This window comes from Hetaerina americana, unplaced genomic scaffold (assembly GCF_022747635.1).
Source record: "Hetaerina americana unplaced genomic scaffold, ioHetAmer1.1.p SCAF_11, whole genome shotgun sequence".
NCBI classification, from domain to species: Eukaryota; Metazoa; Arthropoda; class Insecta; order Odonata; family Calopterygidae; genus Hetaerina; species Hetaerina americana.
In genome coordinates, this window is record NW_027286181.1 from 16944807 (window position 1) to 16963002 (window position 18196).

General features: G+C 35.7%; 1 protein-coding gene across 1 annotated transcript in view; it reads right to left on the bottom strand.

The window, feature by feature from the left end:
- LOC139700947 (uncharacterized) overlaps positions 1-18196 on the bottom strand; it is a 70360-nt gene that overhangs the window by 13153 nt on the left and 39011 nt on the right. The window contains exons 12-21 of the mRNA XM_071599450.1: positions 16920-17203; positions 15628-15688; positions 13590-13725; positions 11967-12128; positions 10388-10536; positions 7585-7871; positions 5725-5785; positions 2129-2261; positions 1330-1491; positions 346-497 (exon numbers count right to left, since the gene is read on the bottom strand). Coding sequence (XP_071455551.1) covers positions 346-497; positions 1330-1491; positions 2129-2261; positions 5725-5785; positions 7585-7871; positions 10388-10536; positions 11967-12128; positions 13590-13725; positions 15628-15688; positions 16920-17203 — 1587 coding nt within the window. The remainder of the gene's footprint in view (positions 1-345; positions 498-1329; positions 1492-2128; positions 2262-5724; positions 5786-7584; positions 7872-10387; positions 10537-11966; positions 12129-13589; positions 13726-15627; positions 15689-16919; positions 17204-18196) is intronic.

Consider the following 18196-nt stretch of genomic DNA (forward strand, 5'->3'; position numbering starts at 1 on the left):
ATTTCTATATTCTGATCAAGGTGAACGACCTTTGCCCTATGAAATTATTGCATTTTGATGCACGACAGCAGAAGACTGGTAATGAAAGTGCTATTGCAGTTCCATAAAATTAAATCTTTCATCGTAATGGAATTTCATCAAAAACCAAATAGTGATGACCACAGAAATGCCTTAAAAAGTTAAAATGTTTCAGCAATGATCAAGGTAGATGCAAAAGTACAAGCGATTAGTCCTCTAGCAGTTTTCCTTGCCCACAAATTTTAGGTGTGAATAAATGCTAAATAAAGTTAGTCACTAGTTCAATGATACGGATTTAGTTTCTTATTAAAAATATATGTTACTCACTTCACGCAAAAGAGGTCGTAGTCCACCATCTCCAAACGATTACTCACAATGAAAAATTGGGATGTGAGGAAATTCCTTATTCCTTCGGCAGACATAACTATTGTTCCATTTACACGTTCATCAGATATTTGCAAGGTGAAATTATGCGCTACCTGAAATCAAAAGGAAAACCTTTAAATAATTTATACTAATTATGCCCCAGTGTATGTGTGTGTGTGTGTGTCTATATATATATATATATATATATATATATATATATATATATATATATATATATATATATATATATATATATATATATATATATTATTTATATATATATATATATATATATATATATATATATATATATATATATATATATTATATATATATATTTTATATATATATATATTTTTATATATATATATAAAAAACCATTAACACAGTAATCAACCCGAAGGTCGGTTTAGTAGGTGATGGTAGAGTTCACCCAGTGTTAAGCCCTATACAGTGTGTGAAATTAACACATCAGGGTAGGGGGCCAGTTCCTTTCCCTGTGCCGGTTATGGTTTCCCAGGAACATCTGGTACCCGAAAATCACATAGCTTGGGTGGAGCTGCAGGTGCCCAGAGTGCCTCACTCGGGAATCAAACCCGGGACCCTCCAGTCAGCAGTCCAACGCTCTACCCCCTGGACTACCACATATTCGCATTCACCTTTCTCATCCCATTCCTTTTTTACCCTTTACCCAATCCTTTGAATTGTGGCGTTGGCCCACTAATCTCATTTGTACTTTGTTTTGAAAGGTAAACTGTGTACAGCTATTGGAGTTTTTCATTTAATCAATAATACTAGCCGTAAGAGCTCAATTCAATCAATACTGTATGATTAATTTTGGAAGGGGTATCCAATACTGCAAGATACAATAGATGACTTTGAAAATAATGATAACCCGAGTCAGATGAGTTCAAATCTAAAACCCAAATTTTCTTCATTACTTACCTTAAACATCTCAATGTCTTCCGTTAGTAATATGATGAATGAAGAGTTTTCTCCATATGCAGTGTCTCTTACATAGAGGTGGTATGGTAAATCATTATTGGAAAATATTTTAAACCAGCCATCATTCAAGTTCAAGATTGCTTCTTGCTCTCCTCCCAGGCTCTGCAAAACATAAGATCATGATGTTTACTGTAATTATATCACCACTGATAAGTTTGCAGCAATGCATACAGGTGATTTTTCTGAAGTAATGGTGATTCTACAACTGTATCTTAATCATTAATTAACACTTGTTTTTATTTAACATGACTTACATTAACTGAAGAGAACTCGGGTGAAAATATTGTCAAAATCACCGAATGACATTGTAATCACAACAGAAAAATTACAATAAAAACTGGAATTGCAATTGGTTTTTCAAAGAGGTTTTTTGAATTTATATGTTGGATGGACATGACAAAAATAATCGAATTCAGCTGTAATGTCAATTCCCACTCCAAAAAAATTTCCAGGTCTTTTATAATGTGCAATAGTAAATTTAATTCAATTAATTTCCTGCAATAATTATGTTCTGCTGCCTAATGTAGTAATAAACAATACTTCGGATAATATACACATTTTTCAGGGCTTATATCACAATCCTTTTGGACAATTCTCTTGCTGTTTTCAGAAACAATTAAAATGATAGGTTTGAAGCAGTAGCATCAATGTTTATATATAATTTTGGTTAATTAGCTAATGCCATATCAAAATCGGAGGTATAAATTTTAAGTGAAAACTTGACTGCTCAGATACATACCTCAGGGTAAAAAGAAATCCTCTTTGGTGCTGGATGACCAAATGCTAACACTTTTGACACTCTATTCTTGGTTAGGCTCCATATGTGATTTAAGTATGAGTGTGACCTCTCTTTGAGGTCACTGTCCAGTTTTCTGAGGAAACAAATTTCATAAATTACAAACTTTTGTTGAGGGTAGAAAAAAACTGGTTCAAGAGAACTTCTGTGGCCACCAATATTCTGCCTCACTAAACATCAGCTTGACTATATAAAATTACAGTGGCACCATGCACAAGGAGCATAGTTCATTGGAGTTTCTGAATGATAAATAAGCAGGGGTTTATTTTTTAAATAGCTAGTGACCGCTGGTTATCAAGATCCATGGTGAATACTCATTTCCTAGATTCCAATTGCAGACTTTTTCCTAGTTTTCCCCATGAATATGATGCCATATTTCCTAGGTTACTCTCCTGAGTGCTTGGCATCTGATCAGGTACTTTTTATGGATCATCTCCAAGGTCACTTGACACTTTTATCACCAGGGTCAGCCCTGCTAATTAGGTTGGCTTTTCTTTGCCAGGGCCTGCGAGTACCATGGCCTATGCTTACCAATAACTGGTGCCAAAACTAAAAATTCATCTCATCGCATCATTCTCAATTGGCAGGAGGTACTGACATGCAACTTAAGTATAGAAATGAGTATAAAGGCAAGACAGGTAAAAACTTTAACATGGAGCAAATTTTTGTATGGCCATGAAACTTGGTCACCAAAGCAAGAGGATAAGCATAGATTGGAGGCTTATGAGATGTGGATGTAAAGAATAAAGGAGGAAAAAAGGATGGAGATAGAAACCAATGATGAAGTTCTTCGCATGGTGAGAGATGGATGTTGGGAGAAACAAGAGGGTAGTCTGAAAAGTTTCTGACCCAAGAAATTATAAATTGAGTAGCTTCAGGCATGATGTGGTGGAAGTTGAACATAATGAATAACTGATCGTAGCACTTTTCCACTTGATAAAAATATTTTTATTTACGACTGGGTTTCGTCGTATTACCTAATGATGATGTAATACATCGAAACCCGGTCGTAAATAAAAATATTTTTATCAAGTGGAAAAGTGCTACGATCAGTTATTCACCAAGAAATTATGATAAATTTTTCCTTCAAATGTATCTTTATTTTTCCTGTAGTCTCCTTTTAAGTCAATACACTTTTTCCTGTATTGCTCCAACTTTTTTAACCCTTCCAAATAGTAGTTGACATCTCTCTCAACAAAATTAGCGTTCATGAATGTATTAACCTCCTTGTCCGATGAAAATCTCTGTCCTCCAAGCAAAACTTTAACATTAGGAAACAGGAAAAAATCGCTGGGGGCTAGATCTGGTGAATATGGTGAGTGGCCAACCAATTCAAGTGCAATTCTTGAATTTTAATCTTGACAATTGCTGAAGTATTCTTCAAATCCAGTCATTTTTTTGCTATTTCTGCCTCCAGCTTGTCAACTTAAGATTTATAGTACTCTCCCATTATTTTTTTACCTCTGAGAAGATGATCAATGAACACAATTCTGTGACTGTCCAAAATACAGTCGCCATCACCTTCCTGGCCAACTGAACCGTCGTTGCCTTTTTTGGAGCAGGTTCACCCCTTGCAATTCACTGTGTTGACATTCCTTTCATCTCATGACTATAAAAATGGATCCAAGTTTCATCTAAAGTCATGAATAGATGCAAAAATTCTGGCTTGCTTTGCCTAAACCACTCCAACAGGATCTAGAAAATGTACATTCGAATGCATTTTTGGCCCACATTTGAGCAAATGCGGCATGGATAGCTTATTAATGTCCAATTTTTTAGTCATTGTATGACAAACGCATTCTTTGGATTTGCCCACAGCCTCTCACTAACTTTAATTTGGTGGTCATTCAGGACCATATGGTTAACTTTTTGATGTTATCGGTGGTTACTATAGTTTTTGGCTATCTCAAACACTCATAATCAGCCAAGCTGTTATGGCTATGTTTAAATTCAGCTGCTTTGATTTGCGTAGGTGTATTGCCTTTCAAAATTTTATATTTAATGACAGCTTGAAAATCGAATGATCTGGTATTTTCCCGGCGAATAATGTTTTCCAAGATTATTCGGGTCTCCCACCAGGTCCACGTTCGTAGGTTTGCTGACGTTTCGATGGCCGAGTCGTCCATCGTCTTCAGGGCATGTCGTTACTCAGGTATTTGGCCGCCTTATATATACCTGACCTCCTGACCAAACTATATAAGGTGGCCAAATACCTGAGTAATGACATGCCCTGAAGACGATGGACGACTCAGCCATCGAAACGTCGGCAAACCTACCCGAATAATCTTGGAAAAGCTTGAAAATCATTTTTTTCTATTTTCACAACAACCCTCATCACGACTCACTTAAATGATAGTCAAACAACAACTGAGTGCCCAAAAGTTTTGGTGAGAACCTTTTCTGATGAGTGGTACCATCTTCATGTTGAGGTCAGAAACATTTCAGACAACCTTCATACAAAGAGAGTGGGAGAATTGGAGGTAGGAGATTCAGAGAGGAGCATTAAGATGCTGAGGACTGTGATACATAGAAGGGAGAATGCTGGGAAATTGAATTGGAGGAAGGAAAAGAATAGACATTTGGGATAGAAATCAAGATCGGTTGGAAGTATATAGAGCTAAAGATTGAATTATTGTAAAGTGTAATAGGCAGTCCAAGAATACTTAGAGAAAGATTAGTCAAAACTTAGGGGTATAGTTGTGTGTGGTACCAGAATCCATCAGCAACCTACCCTAATCTAGGGTAGGCTGCTTATAGTTCTCCATCTGAATACCAAATTTGCATACCATATTCCTAACTTTTTCAACATATGCAGGTCCATTTTCCTAATTTTTTCCTAAATATGTGAAGGAAGTGAGTAAATCCTCACCTAATAAATGCAACATCCACTCTTTTCTGAGATCATTCAGTGTCAAGAATGCTTTGCCCCCTTTTCATATGCATTGCTTTCCTGGTCAGCCCCTTAAGAACCAGCATGGTGTGACAACAAAACAAAACCTTATCCGTCATGATTCCTTACACAGACTTCACTTCAGCATATGCTAAGGAAAATAATACAACTACCAAAACTCAAGAGCCAATTTCTTTAATACCCCGGAGCAATCATGAATCATTATTTTGACTACCAAAAAAATTCAAGAAAATTATTTTCCTTGAGGAATAACTCAAGTCTGGATTTCTACATTCAGTCTTCCATTGAGATTACATAAATAAATTTGACTGATAACATTGCTATTTCCATATTCTGAGGAATATGAAGAACTCAACATAAATACAATTAGAAACTATGAATGGATAGAATAAACATTAATGTATGTAGAAAAATATTAACTTCATAGTAATTATATATTCGTTAAAAAATAAATATCACCATAATGTACATGCATTAAGATATGAAATTAACACTGCATTATTTTATTGATTTTTTATGATTGTTTTTGATATTGTTCTGTGTAAAATCAATCACAATTCTAGGGACTGGTGTGCCACCTGACAATGTATGCATGCACATATTTTAACTAATACTAATTATAATTTACCTTCTCAAAACTTCTGACTTCAACAGTGGAAGGACTTTTTCAAACTCGACAACTTTAATTTCTGTAAAAACAAAAAAAAACATTTCTTTACAGAAAATGCTGATATTATGCATAAATGAGAGATTTAAATAAAATTTGTTACTCAACAATTTTCTAATTGTAAAAATAACTCACTCTGATCAGGATTTGAACCCTTCTCTCTTTTATCATATCGAATTTTATATAACACTTCATTGCTACTAAATCATGACCTGAATCAATGTCCACATCCAGGAAACTATGACTTAATCACACTGTTCCTAACCATGATATCTCCCTGAATCCCAGGACATTTTCTATGTATACCTACACCGTTTGTGGTGTCTAAACCAAGAGTTCATTATGATGAACCATCATCTCCTGCAGAACTCTGTGCCTTTCTCCTGCTGTCAATTCTTGTTCCTAAATCATAGTCCCTTTGCTAACTATCATCTCTTCCTTCACCAGTCGTCACATTCCAGTTGCCCTACACTATCAAATGCTTCCCTCCAGGAACACCCACAATTATGTCCTCAAACTGATGGTATACCCTATCAACTTTTTCCTCCCTATGATTGCTGGGTGGCATGTAGACCTGAACAATGACCAATTTCATTGGTTCAGACTTTACTTCTACTAATAACATTCTATCACTCACCTGGTCTATATTTACTTTATTTTTTCCTAACTTTTTGTTTAATGCTAATGCCAGCTCTTATAGGCTCTCTGCCCATCCTCTATATATTACCCTATAATTTTCACTCAGAATATCCCAGCTATCCTCCTATCTCACCTAAGGACTCATACTCAAATCTATGCCCATTAATATTTCACAGGATAATTAATTAAGTTGGTTTCCTGGGGCCTTCCTCAGGTGCTTTTTACATGACACCATTGCTTAAATTGCAAGCCCACTAGGGTCATATGCCTTCGCAGCTGACCCCAGTGACTGAAACACCAGAGAACTGATGCTGTACAGACTAACTTTTGTCTGACTCCTACCCTTCAACCTATCTGGCAAGGGTGACCTCATTAGGGCAACCTCTCGTACAGCTCTATGGGCAACAAAATTCTCAGGCACTTTAACCACACCAAGGTTGTAGTTCATGGGGAGGAAGACATTAGAATACTAGATTAAAATGATCACAGTATTTTCATTCAAAGTATTCACATTTACTTGAAGATAGAGGAGTATAAATTGGGAGAAACATATTTTAATATGCCAGTAAGTATCTTGGAAATTAGAGTTTTAGAAACAAATATCCAGCTAGGAGACAATTATTCTTCTCTTATGAGTTTCTTTGCTTTCATGAGAGATTTTCATAGTGCATGAGTTCCTGATGAACATACATTATTTGCTACTCAACACTATTTAGCCACAATCACCATCTTTTGAACTTAATCCTTTGAGTGCCAACATTCCTGTGAGTGACACTGGCAAATTTTCCTAAAAGTGTCACTGTTGCTCTAATTTATTTTGATAGCTATAAATGTAAATAATAACATATTTATTCATATTTTTATGCATTAGCCTCTTTCTTGTACCTCATTGTATATAACGATTTAACTTATAAAATTTTCAGCAAATTATTGTGAATGATGATATTTCTGCAGACATTTTTCATTAATTCTACATTTCTCAGTAAAATAGCCTAATAATTTTTGCACCAAATTTAGCAATTACAATGACACTCAAAGAGTTAAATTCAAGCTATTAGCAGAAAAGGAGTTTACTATAGTGATACTGTACAGCAATTTAAATGCATTTATAGCAATGTCCAGCACCATGTACATGCAATTAAAATTCTTTGGCACTTGGAAAAGGAAGGTTTTAGTTCTTACTGTCAAGTTTTGCTTCTACTGTTGGAACCATCCCAGGGAAATCACCACAGGATTTGAAGCCATCCCATGTCTTTGCCCTCGTTGGTAGATTTTCACGGGCTCCATAATTTTTAACAGGCAGAAATGCAGAGATATTGATACTGTTAACAGCATCTTCAAAGCTGCGTTTGAGGATTTGATTCGCTTCAGGCCATATGTGCTGTGCCAGAAAACCATTCAAATGCTCCATTAATGATTCCCGCATCCAGTTGTTATCATAACTGAACTTGGTCCAGAATCTGCCATCACTGAGGAGGTAACAAGAAAATAAGATGAGATACCAAACTATAATGCATACTTATTACAAAGTACAAAGTATTACTTATAAAAATAATTTCAAAACTTAATATTTTGTAAGCTAAGCTTCATGATAAAAAATAATTTGACCTTGGCTCACTGAAAATTCATTCAAAGAGTCTCAAAACATTTTTCAATATATTTATTGGATGCCAAAAAATATGATTGTTGTATTTTTAATACTCTTTATTAAAAAATCAACTCAGAGAACACCTTTTTTTTTGTTACTGTGAAGGTATTATTTTTTCATCACACCATATTAAGCCCAAAACATTGACCCGATATTACTACAGTAGGAAAAAATGGAAAAGGTTTATCAATACTGGTATTTAATTTAAAAATCTTTCCCAAATGGCTACCATCCCAACCAACAGAGAAAAGATTTGAGCATTCAGTAAAAGTTTGCTCTCTCATACCAGAAATCATTGTAATTTACGAATTGAAGCATTTTGACAAATAAATACTCAAAGCATCCATGATACTTGACCCGGTAGCTACCCAATTTGAGATATAATGATGAAAATGTGCTGTAAAAATTTAAGCCCCATGTTTCATTAGTAGCTCATTAGCAGTTGTTACTCTAGCATAACAAATATAACAAATCAGAGGAAAATTTCGATAGCCGTAATAAGTTAGCACTACTTGTTTTCCGCAAAGAAAATTAAATTTGTTGAGATGGTTTGTGGAAAAAGAAATTCCACAGCAGTGACCAACTCAACCTCTCAACCAGAATACCCATCTGCAGTAGTATGCAGGAATGTTACTTTCTCGCCAGCGACCAACTACAGAGACACACTCAACACAAAGGGGATCCTTCACAGGGTTAAAGGGACTCCGTTAAGGATACCTGGGTTTTAGAACATATGTACACTCTCTGTGACTGCCTACAGGAAAAAATTTCATGTCAGGGACAACCAAAAAGCTGACAAACTCACAAGCATTCATGAAAACTCTCACTCACACATTCAAAAGAGGCCTAACTACTGGAAGAATATTACTCAAATTGAGCAATAACAAGAGATAACAACAAACAGGGAAAGATGAGGGTGTCATCTGGTCAATATGCCAAAACCTGTTCTGTCATGCAAATGAGTTTACTAAATAGACAATACTGTTAAGTGGAAGAGCCAATGACAAACTAGTAACCAATAGACTTGGGTGAAACCATAAGGACAATTTCCAAACATCCTCATTTACATTGTCAATGAAGTTATTCTAATTTTTAATTCATTATTTTGCAAGAACTCTCTTTAGCCCTTCAAGTTATGAATCAGTTAATAACTTCACTTCATTATATCACTTCCAGAGTGAAGCAACTACTCATTATTATCTAGGATATACAGGTTGGAGCAGGATGGACCCCCTAGTTTGAAAAATCACTGAAGAGTGCGCAAATAAATTAGCAGAGTGGCATTAGTGGCTTCAGCTGGAGGAAACAACGCCTTTTTTAGTAGTTACCATACATTGCTCTGGTAAGCATCAAGGCTTTGTCAAAGAAACGTTCTTTAGGAACAATGATAGTGTGGCAGCAATGCAGAGGGTGCTGTGGTCTAGTGATGAAGTGCATTTTCACCTCTCTGGCTAAGTAAATAAGCAAAGTTTTTGTTACTGGGTGACTGACAACCCTTGCAAACTTCACCCAAGACCTCTTCTAGCCCCAAACTGACAGTTTGGTGCGTGTGTCCTCTATAGTCATTATTGGGCCTTACTTTTTTTGAACCTCAAGGTTCAGCTGTTTCTGTGAACTCTGTGCATTATTGTGAGATACTGGAGAACTTTTAACTCCCCAAAATGGAAGAGTGTAGTGAAAAAAAAGACACAGCAGCCTTTTGGTTTCAACAGAATAGTGCCATAGCTCACACCGCCCGTCATTCATGCCAAATCCTGCAAGAACAATTTCTCCCGGCCGCCTGATCTCCTTACGAGGGGATGTACCATGGCCCCCTTGCTCCCCGTATTTGAGCCCATGTGATTTTTTTCCATGGGGATATCTCAAAGCTGAGGTTTACAAAGTTCAACCAAGAACCTTGGAAGCTCTTGTGGAGGCAATTGTAGATCTCATTGCTCGAATAACGCAAGTTATGTTTAGAAGAGTTTTTGAAAACTTTTTTGAACGACCAACATGTGCATCGTTCACCAAGGTCGTCACCTGGATGAAATAATTTTCAAAACCTAATGAGAATAAAATGACATTGGATATAGTTTTCAGGAAAAATTTTTTTTGATTATCTTGGCTACTGTTTTACAATATACCCGTCAAATCAAAGAGTCCATTCTGCCTCACCCTGTATGTGATGCACATTGGTAGGAATGTGAAAGAAACTATTCAAAATACACAAGTGATAATTTCATTAAAACCGTATCTCATATAAATATATTTTATATTTTTTTGTGTTTGTGTGACATATCTTATATTTTAACATTGTAAAACATAAGATGAAATAAAAAATAAATAAAGTAAACTCACCCAAGGCACTCAACACTGAAATCTTTTATGGTGACTTTTTTGTAATCATCCACACGAATCTCGACATGATAAATTAAGGAAGACAGCTCTCCTTTAATCTTTGTAGTAATGAGTTTACTATCCTGGATGATTGAGGCATTAGCTTGAAACTTGTAAGTGGAAGAAAAACAAATTAATAAGAGAGAATGGAATTTATTTGTAATGTAGAAAATGGAATCTTAATGACTATCAGAAAAATTAACAATTATAAAAAACATTGTTTCAACTATTAGAAAAACAGATTCTGCTCATGTACACATTTTTTGCGTATCCGTCATAGAAATTTATTCCAGGTTTAGTAGAACAATCCATCCAGACGTAACTGTAGCCAACCAAGCCCTACTTCAACCCAGCTATTTCTTGCTCTACATATGTAGTATACCAGGTAAAATCAATAGCTATTAATTTTACCTGGTTTTCATTATAAATGTACCTACAGAAAAATCTGTAGGCAATGCTGTTCTAATATAAATATAATACATAATTATAGAAATATGTTTTCAAGAATTAGTCCTGGCTTCAATATTTATAGAGTGGAATTTACATTCCTCTACGGAATAATTTCCTGAAGCCGAGAAAAACACTAAATTGAGAAAGTTTAAATCATTATATTACCTAGTTATCAACTACTAATTAGGTCTTACAAATAACCTTTTCCTCTACCACATCAACTCACTTCCCTCCATTACTCCTCATTCACCCTTCTCTAAAGTCTTGTCAATTGTACTATCGATCAAAGTTGTTGTTATCATGATGAAGGTGACCTAATCAGCAAAAACAATCAGAAAATTCCACCTATGCATCAACAGTTTCAGAATGCTTCTCCAGGCAATTTCATATGGTGTTAGCTTGGCATGTGAGGTATCAATTTTTTCATTTCTCTTTCATTGTGATCTATCTGTGCCATTTGATAATCAGCTACCTAAACAAAAATACTGAGATAGAAAGTGGATAATTAAAGAACCTAAAAGAAGGTAGGCATTTCATCATGTATTAATGAAGCTGTTTGGTTTCTACCATAGCTCTACCAATCCTGACTGATTGTGGTACACAACAAACAGGCCGACTGAATCTAGTTGATTACAGTAGAATACAGTAACTCCGCTGAACCAGGTAGGTTGTCTCAAAAAGCAGGTTGGCTACCATATCAGTACGGCAAAATTTCTAGGGCAAATATTAAATTCACAACTTCATAAACAGAGGAAAATGATAAACAGTTTGATCTTATTTCTTTGTAAGTAAACCAATGCTGATTGCTAAGAGAAAGCAGTTCTTCAGCCACTGCACCAACTCATTTTCCAGTTTTAATTTTTCCTATAGATGTTTAAGTCACAGCACCACTGGGTCCAATGAAATTTTAATTTGGTAATCATATCTTGATAATGACATAGTGAAATTGAAATACTTTGGAAAAATTAAAAAGTGCCTAATTACCAACAATGGATTTCATGCAATTCAACAAAGTTAAACCTGAAGGAATTATTTATAGCATCACGAATACTATCATGGTTGTTGCGAAGTAATGAAAGTTTGAACTCACCATCAATATCCACCAAAAAGGAATCTGTGCACTTAAAACCATTGAGTTATCATCAAACTCCATGTGATCTATTATGTGTGTCCCTTGAAACATGGCCGATAAATCTTCCAAAATCCCTCCAAATATGGAAACTGTTCCAAACCTGTACATTCCCTGTGGATCCTGAAAAATATAAGAAAACAGAGTAAATATCTGCCTCAATATACCAAATATTGTGGATATTCTTCAAGTTGGGGAGAAGAGTAATAGGAGAAACTTTCACAGGCCAATGTTACAGTCACTAAAAAATAGTGACAGCCTTGGTTGCACTTATTTTTATGGTGGGGATTTATCTTAGATATTAACCTGGATTTTCAGGGTAATGGGATCCATGCAGAGAAATTGCCTTGATAATTTGCAATTGGGCATTTCAAAAGTAAGTTTAAAATCTTTCTCTGTCAAAAGGTGATGATAAATAAATATCATACTCATGTTCCTTGTAACAAATTAGCCGACTTGACACCAAATGGCACACAAATCTGCTGTCTATCACCCATTTGTCTTGATAAGTTTTTCAAAGGTCCTTGAAAAATTCTTAAATATCCTCATAAAGAGAGGATGAAATGATTATGATGGTGAGGGTAAAAGGTAGACAAGACATAGAAAAATGGGAGGACAGAAGAAGGAACTCTAGAGACTTGAAGGTAGAGAAAGGAGGTAAAATAGGAAAAGGAAAAAAATAGAAAATAACTAGGAGAAATCAATTTAATGGAGGCATCAGAGGCTTTGCCAACAGAGCATACATATACATGATGTGAACAAAACTGAGGCCTGGGAATGACTGAATTTTCAAAAGGCTAGACTCCGCCTACCATGTAAACCCAAAGTCACATGCTAAGTTTACCATGACCCAAATAAATCTGGTCAGCCCTTCAGTCCCAAAGATATCTGAAAAACCATAATAGTCAAGTGCATAGAGGCACATTGTCCATAGGCTAAGATCCCTCCCTTTACTATGATTTTGGTCACATTCACTAGAACTGATTTTCATGTTCCCAACCCTTCAAAGACCCTGGAGATTATAAATCTTTCTTACAATTATATGTGGAAAAAAATTAGTTGGCATGACATAAAAAATTATAGATATGACAAGCATAGTGAAGATGTGAGTAAATTACTGACTTAAATAAAGCCTAAGACAAATGATTATTGATTTTGGTATGTAAATGGTTATCATGAACACTTCATGAGTTTACCATGTCATTAATTCACATGAAAGTATTAAGTGAAATTAACGTTTTGGAGAAATAGGTATAAAATGTAATCAACAAGCTTTTGAAAAATGTTAACTAAGAACTCATATGCAACTGCAGAAAATGCAAAATTCTATTCAATGACCTTTGTGCTGATAAAGATTAAGACTGATTATAAGATCATTCAAAATTATAGTTAATTTTTGCAATTTTAATTAAAATTTTCCCATACCAAGAATTATAATGCGGAATAATATCAAATTTCCAGTAATCTTAGCAATGTGCAGGTTCATAGACTGAGGAGCATTCATACTACTAAAAATACACATTTATGAAAACAAAAAGGATTAATATTATCCATACTAATCTGCATACTGATGAAAAATAATACCTTAGCATTCCATGGCCGGACATAATATTTGTATTTGATTTTTTTCATATCTTGTAGGCTTATGATCCTGCTGGCCTCATCAATCAATTTCCTCATATAATTATTCATAGACACCAGTAACTGTTTCTCAAATGCTCTGAAAATAAGATATTGAGGAGATTATTTAGCATGAAATAAAAAATAATCAGGCAACTGACTGTGTTTCAATACTGGCTCATTTTGTCACTCACAACATGCTCAAGTTTTTCCATTCACTAACAGAGTTATGGAATTCCATTGAAAAAACATACACATGCATTAAAATACCCTTTAAGCCTTTCCTTTCACAGTAGGGATTTTTAATGCTCCAAATTTTATTGCAGATATAGTTCAATTTATTAAAACTAAAATAATGCAATGTCTCATGTCTTTGGCTGGGGATTACATTTAGCTTCAAATTTAAGGAATATTTTGCACTTAAGGGTTCACAAAAAGGTTTTACCATAGTTATGCAGAGACGAAATTTTGCATATCTTAGTTTGGGCACTAAATATCATTTTCATGGAGCTGTAAGATGAGTGGGAAATCATATTAATCTGAGCTCTTCTCCCAACACTCTCCTGGAGAAATGAGTTTTGAAGGGGATGTTCACCCAAATGGGAATTTAGGGCCTGAGAGCAGAAGAAAATATTTGCATTTTATTTCTGGCTCCATCTCTTCCCATGCCTCTGTTATCAATTTTAATTTTCAGATATGTTGAAAAGCTTTAGGTGATAATGAGCAGCCCTGTTTAGCCTCCCTTGCCTATCTATGCCCATTTTGAATCAACATAAAATTTTTTCGACTACCTCCTTGTAGTTCTTCCTTTTTATTCCAGTTAGAGCATCTACATTCAATTACCTCATTTGTCTTCCCTGATTTATCCTCTTGAAGTTGATGGTAAATTTCATTAGCACTTAATCATGACCTGAATTCACATTCACTCCTGGAAAACTATGTGAATTAATTACACTGTCCCTAAATCTGTGCCTAGTCATAACATAGTCTGATCTCTGGATCCCCAAAAATTTTCTATATATTTGAGTACTTAGGTCTTTCACACCATTTAAAACATGGGTAAATAATAAATTAAACCATTTCCTCTGTTCAATGCTATTGTATTCTTTCCATTTCCCCTATCTCTGTCAAGTGTTTCCATCCAGAGACACCTAAAATCATTTCCAATATTTGATTGTATATACTATCTACTTCAACCTTCCTATGATTACTTGTCAGCATGTAGACCTGAAAAAGAACAAAGTCCATTGGTTTATCTTTTACAGTTACTTAAAATATTTTACCACTCGCCCAAATTTTATTACTCTCCTTCCTATCTTTTGTTTAGTAACACTTCTACCTCTCTTTGGCCCTTTGGCACTTTGCTGAAGATCACTCTATGCTTATCACTGCAACAATCCCAGCTATCCTTCCATTCCACCTGGCACGGTTCTAACATATTTATGAAATATAAAAATAAAATATTTCCTCTCTCTAATACTCACTTGATGTTTTCTAACTTACCTGTTCTCAACGTAGTCCTCATATTCCATGCCCCGATTCTAACCAATGTGCTATGTTTTCATGTGATGAAGCATAAGTCTTGCCTCCTCCACTGCCAGGTTTGACACCCACTCCTGAATACAAAGTCCTTCAGTTTCCAGGACCCATTCTCAAAAATGTGTCCATCAGAAAATCATAGCATGAGTGGTTTTCTGAATCTAAATTCCTATCTCAATTGTGTTTTTAATGTGACACCATCACTCAAATCACTACCCCATTGGGGTCAGATTTCTTTGCAGCAACCTCACAGAAACAGATGCTGAACAAACCACCTTTTATATGGCTCCTCTACCCTTCAACCTATCTGGTATAGATGACACTACCAGGAACAATAATCATGCTTCAGCCATCACAGCTCTAAGGGTCATCAGATCCTTTAAATCTCTCAACCACATCAAACTAGTAGTCCATGGGGATGTTCAGTAATATAAAATTTGAAAGAAAAAGGTGACAGACTTACTGAAGCTCAAGATCTGTGTTGATGAAATGCACAGGGTTGGACTTGACTGAGGCATGGTGATCTGAAAATAAAGACCATGCATTGATTTGGTGAGTTACATGACAATTTTAAATATATGTAAATGACATAGTAGAAGTTTGGTTAGAATCAAAGTTCTTGGCCTCAATGCAACAATTTCAGAGTGTAAAAATCATTCCCCTTGACCAGGATTTGAACCAAGATCCCTCGATGTTTGGCTGAGTGCTTTAGCAAGTTAAGCTATCGAGGCTTCCTCTTAAACTCTGAAATTTGTGGGCTTTAAAGGAACAAGACGCTGTGGCAAAATACCATACGTACAATGTACGCATTCGTAGTCGTGCGCGATGCCTGTGACATTGTATGCACGGAATTTCATCTCAGCCTCTTGCTCCTTTAAAGCCCCCAAAATTTCAGAGTTCAAGATGTATTGAAATATATATTAGCGGATGACTCCGTTAAAAGTTAATGCTGCAGCATCTACCGCAGTTTCTTGGAAATTCTTAAGCCCAGTTTTGTAAGGCCATTTCAGAATGAATTTCCCAAGTTCATAAAATAAGTAAGGGGTTGAAGTTGCTGGTAGATCCCCTCCCAGGAAAAGGAGTCCATGTGACCAACTTGAAAGCACCTGATTTCATTGAATTTTTAATTCAATGAAATCTGACAAGCATTAAAAATCTGACAAGGGTGTAAATGTATTTTTTAACTACTAAGATTATTATAATGATTAAAAAAACTGATGATTTAGGAAAACAGAGCACCTAGATTCTGTGTTTCCAAAAGGTCTGTGAACCTATTTTCTAAAAGTCCAGCCTTCTTGAAAAATAAATCCTCATATTATGGAAATCTGGTAAAAGTCATTTCACTTAAGGCAGCGTAAGCCATTTTGATGTAAATCAAGGGGTTCTCCATGCATACAGGTGACAATGAAAACAATAAACAGCAGCTCACTTTAAACTGAATGATGAATTGGTACAGACATTAGCAGTTGATTGAATAGAAATTGATTTGCATGGCTTGAATACATGATCCCTAAGGCTGGAGGATTTGCATAGATCGGAGGCATTAGAATTATGGGTGTGGAGAATACTGGGAAAGCAAGGCAGAAGAAGGAAAAGAATGAAAAAATTTTAATGGAATTAAGGGAGATTGGAAGTATTCAGATATAAAAATTAAGCTACTGGAATATGTAGTATGGGGCTTAAGAATATTTTATTAGCCTAAGTAGACTACGGCTAATAAAAAATCTATCATTGAGAATATTTCACAACACTCACCATTCCCGTGCTTCTTCCTTAACGCCAAGTCCTTGTCTGCCTTTTCACACATCCTGTATTTGGGATCCAGGTTTCCTTTTCGGTCACACACTCTAGTGTAGTCCCATGGGGGGATATATTCCTTGACATCTGTGTGGGAAATTGCATACTCCAGACTATGGCGAATCAACTTCCCAATTTCACTTGACACACTAAAGTTGAAACTTTCTACAGCTGCTTTCAGTAATCCAACCTCATATGAGCTGTCCTTGGTTTCTATGACTGCCACTTGGTACTTGACTTGACTAAAAAAATTATGAAAAAGAAATAATGGAGACTCATCTACACTCCATCTACACATAGTTTTCTTTATTAAAATCAGCAGCCTTTGGCCCTGTCATTCAATTATAAAAAATTAAATTTTTGACATACTATTACTTTTAACATTTTTGATATGATTATTAAATTAAGTGCAATACAATCTTTTCAGCATTACAAAAACTAGCCAAATTACATGCTGTTGTTTTTCAACAAGATTTATTGCATATTACCTCCCTCAGTCTTAATATGTCTGAGAAAACAGTTCAAAGTTCAATGTACGAGGGTCATCCGGAAAGTAGTACCCGTTCGTGAAATAAAGACACAAAAGTAAATATTAACAAACATAAAAAATTTTATTTGAAAGAGGATACTTTAAACTACTTCTCAACATAATCTCCAAGCAAATTAAGGCATTTGTCATAACGTGTGACAAGTTTCTGTATTCCTGCTGCATAGTCCTTCGCCGCCAGCTCATTGAGATACGCGAGGGACCCATCTTGCACAAATTTTTGCATAATGCAGATGGTGTTTAACAATTTCATGAACAATTGTTCGAGAAACATTGGGAAAATGCTCACAGATGTCATCAATTGCGACGCGCCGATCGTTCCTCACGAATTCGTCAACTGAGCTCACCAGTTGGTCTGTAATGACAGACGGTCTCCCCGAACCCTCATCGTCGTGTGTGTTCCCCCTCCCCATGTTGAAGTTGCGACACCACCGCCGAACAGACGACTCGTCCATTACATTGTCTCCATACACCTCCTTTAATTGGCGATGAATATCACATGGGCGAACGTTTCTTGCATTGAGGAATTTAATCACTGCCCTCACTTCACAACTGGCGGCGTTCTCAATTTTTTAAACATTGTAAACAATCACAGAAACAACACAGGCAATGCTAGCGTCACGCAACCTGGCTCAGAGAAGGCAGACAAGCCACTGAAGCTATCTGACCTCGTCCAGCGGCTACTCGC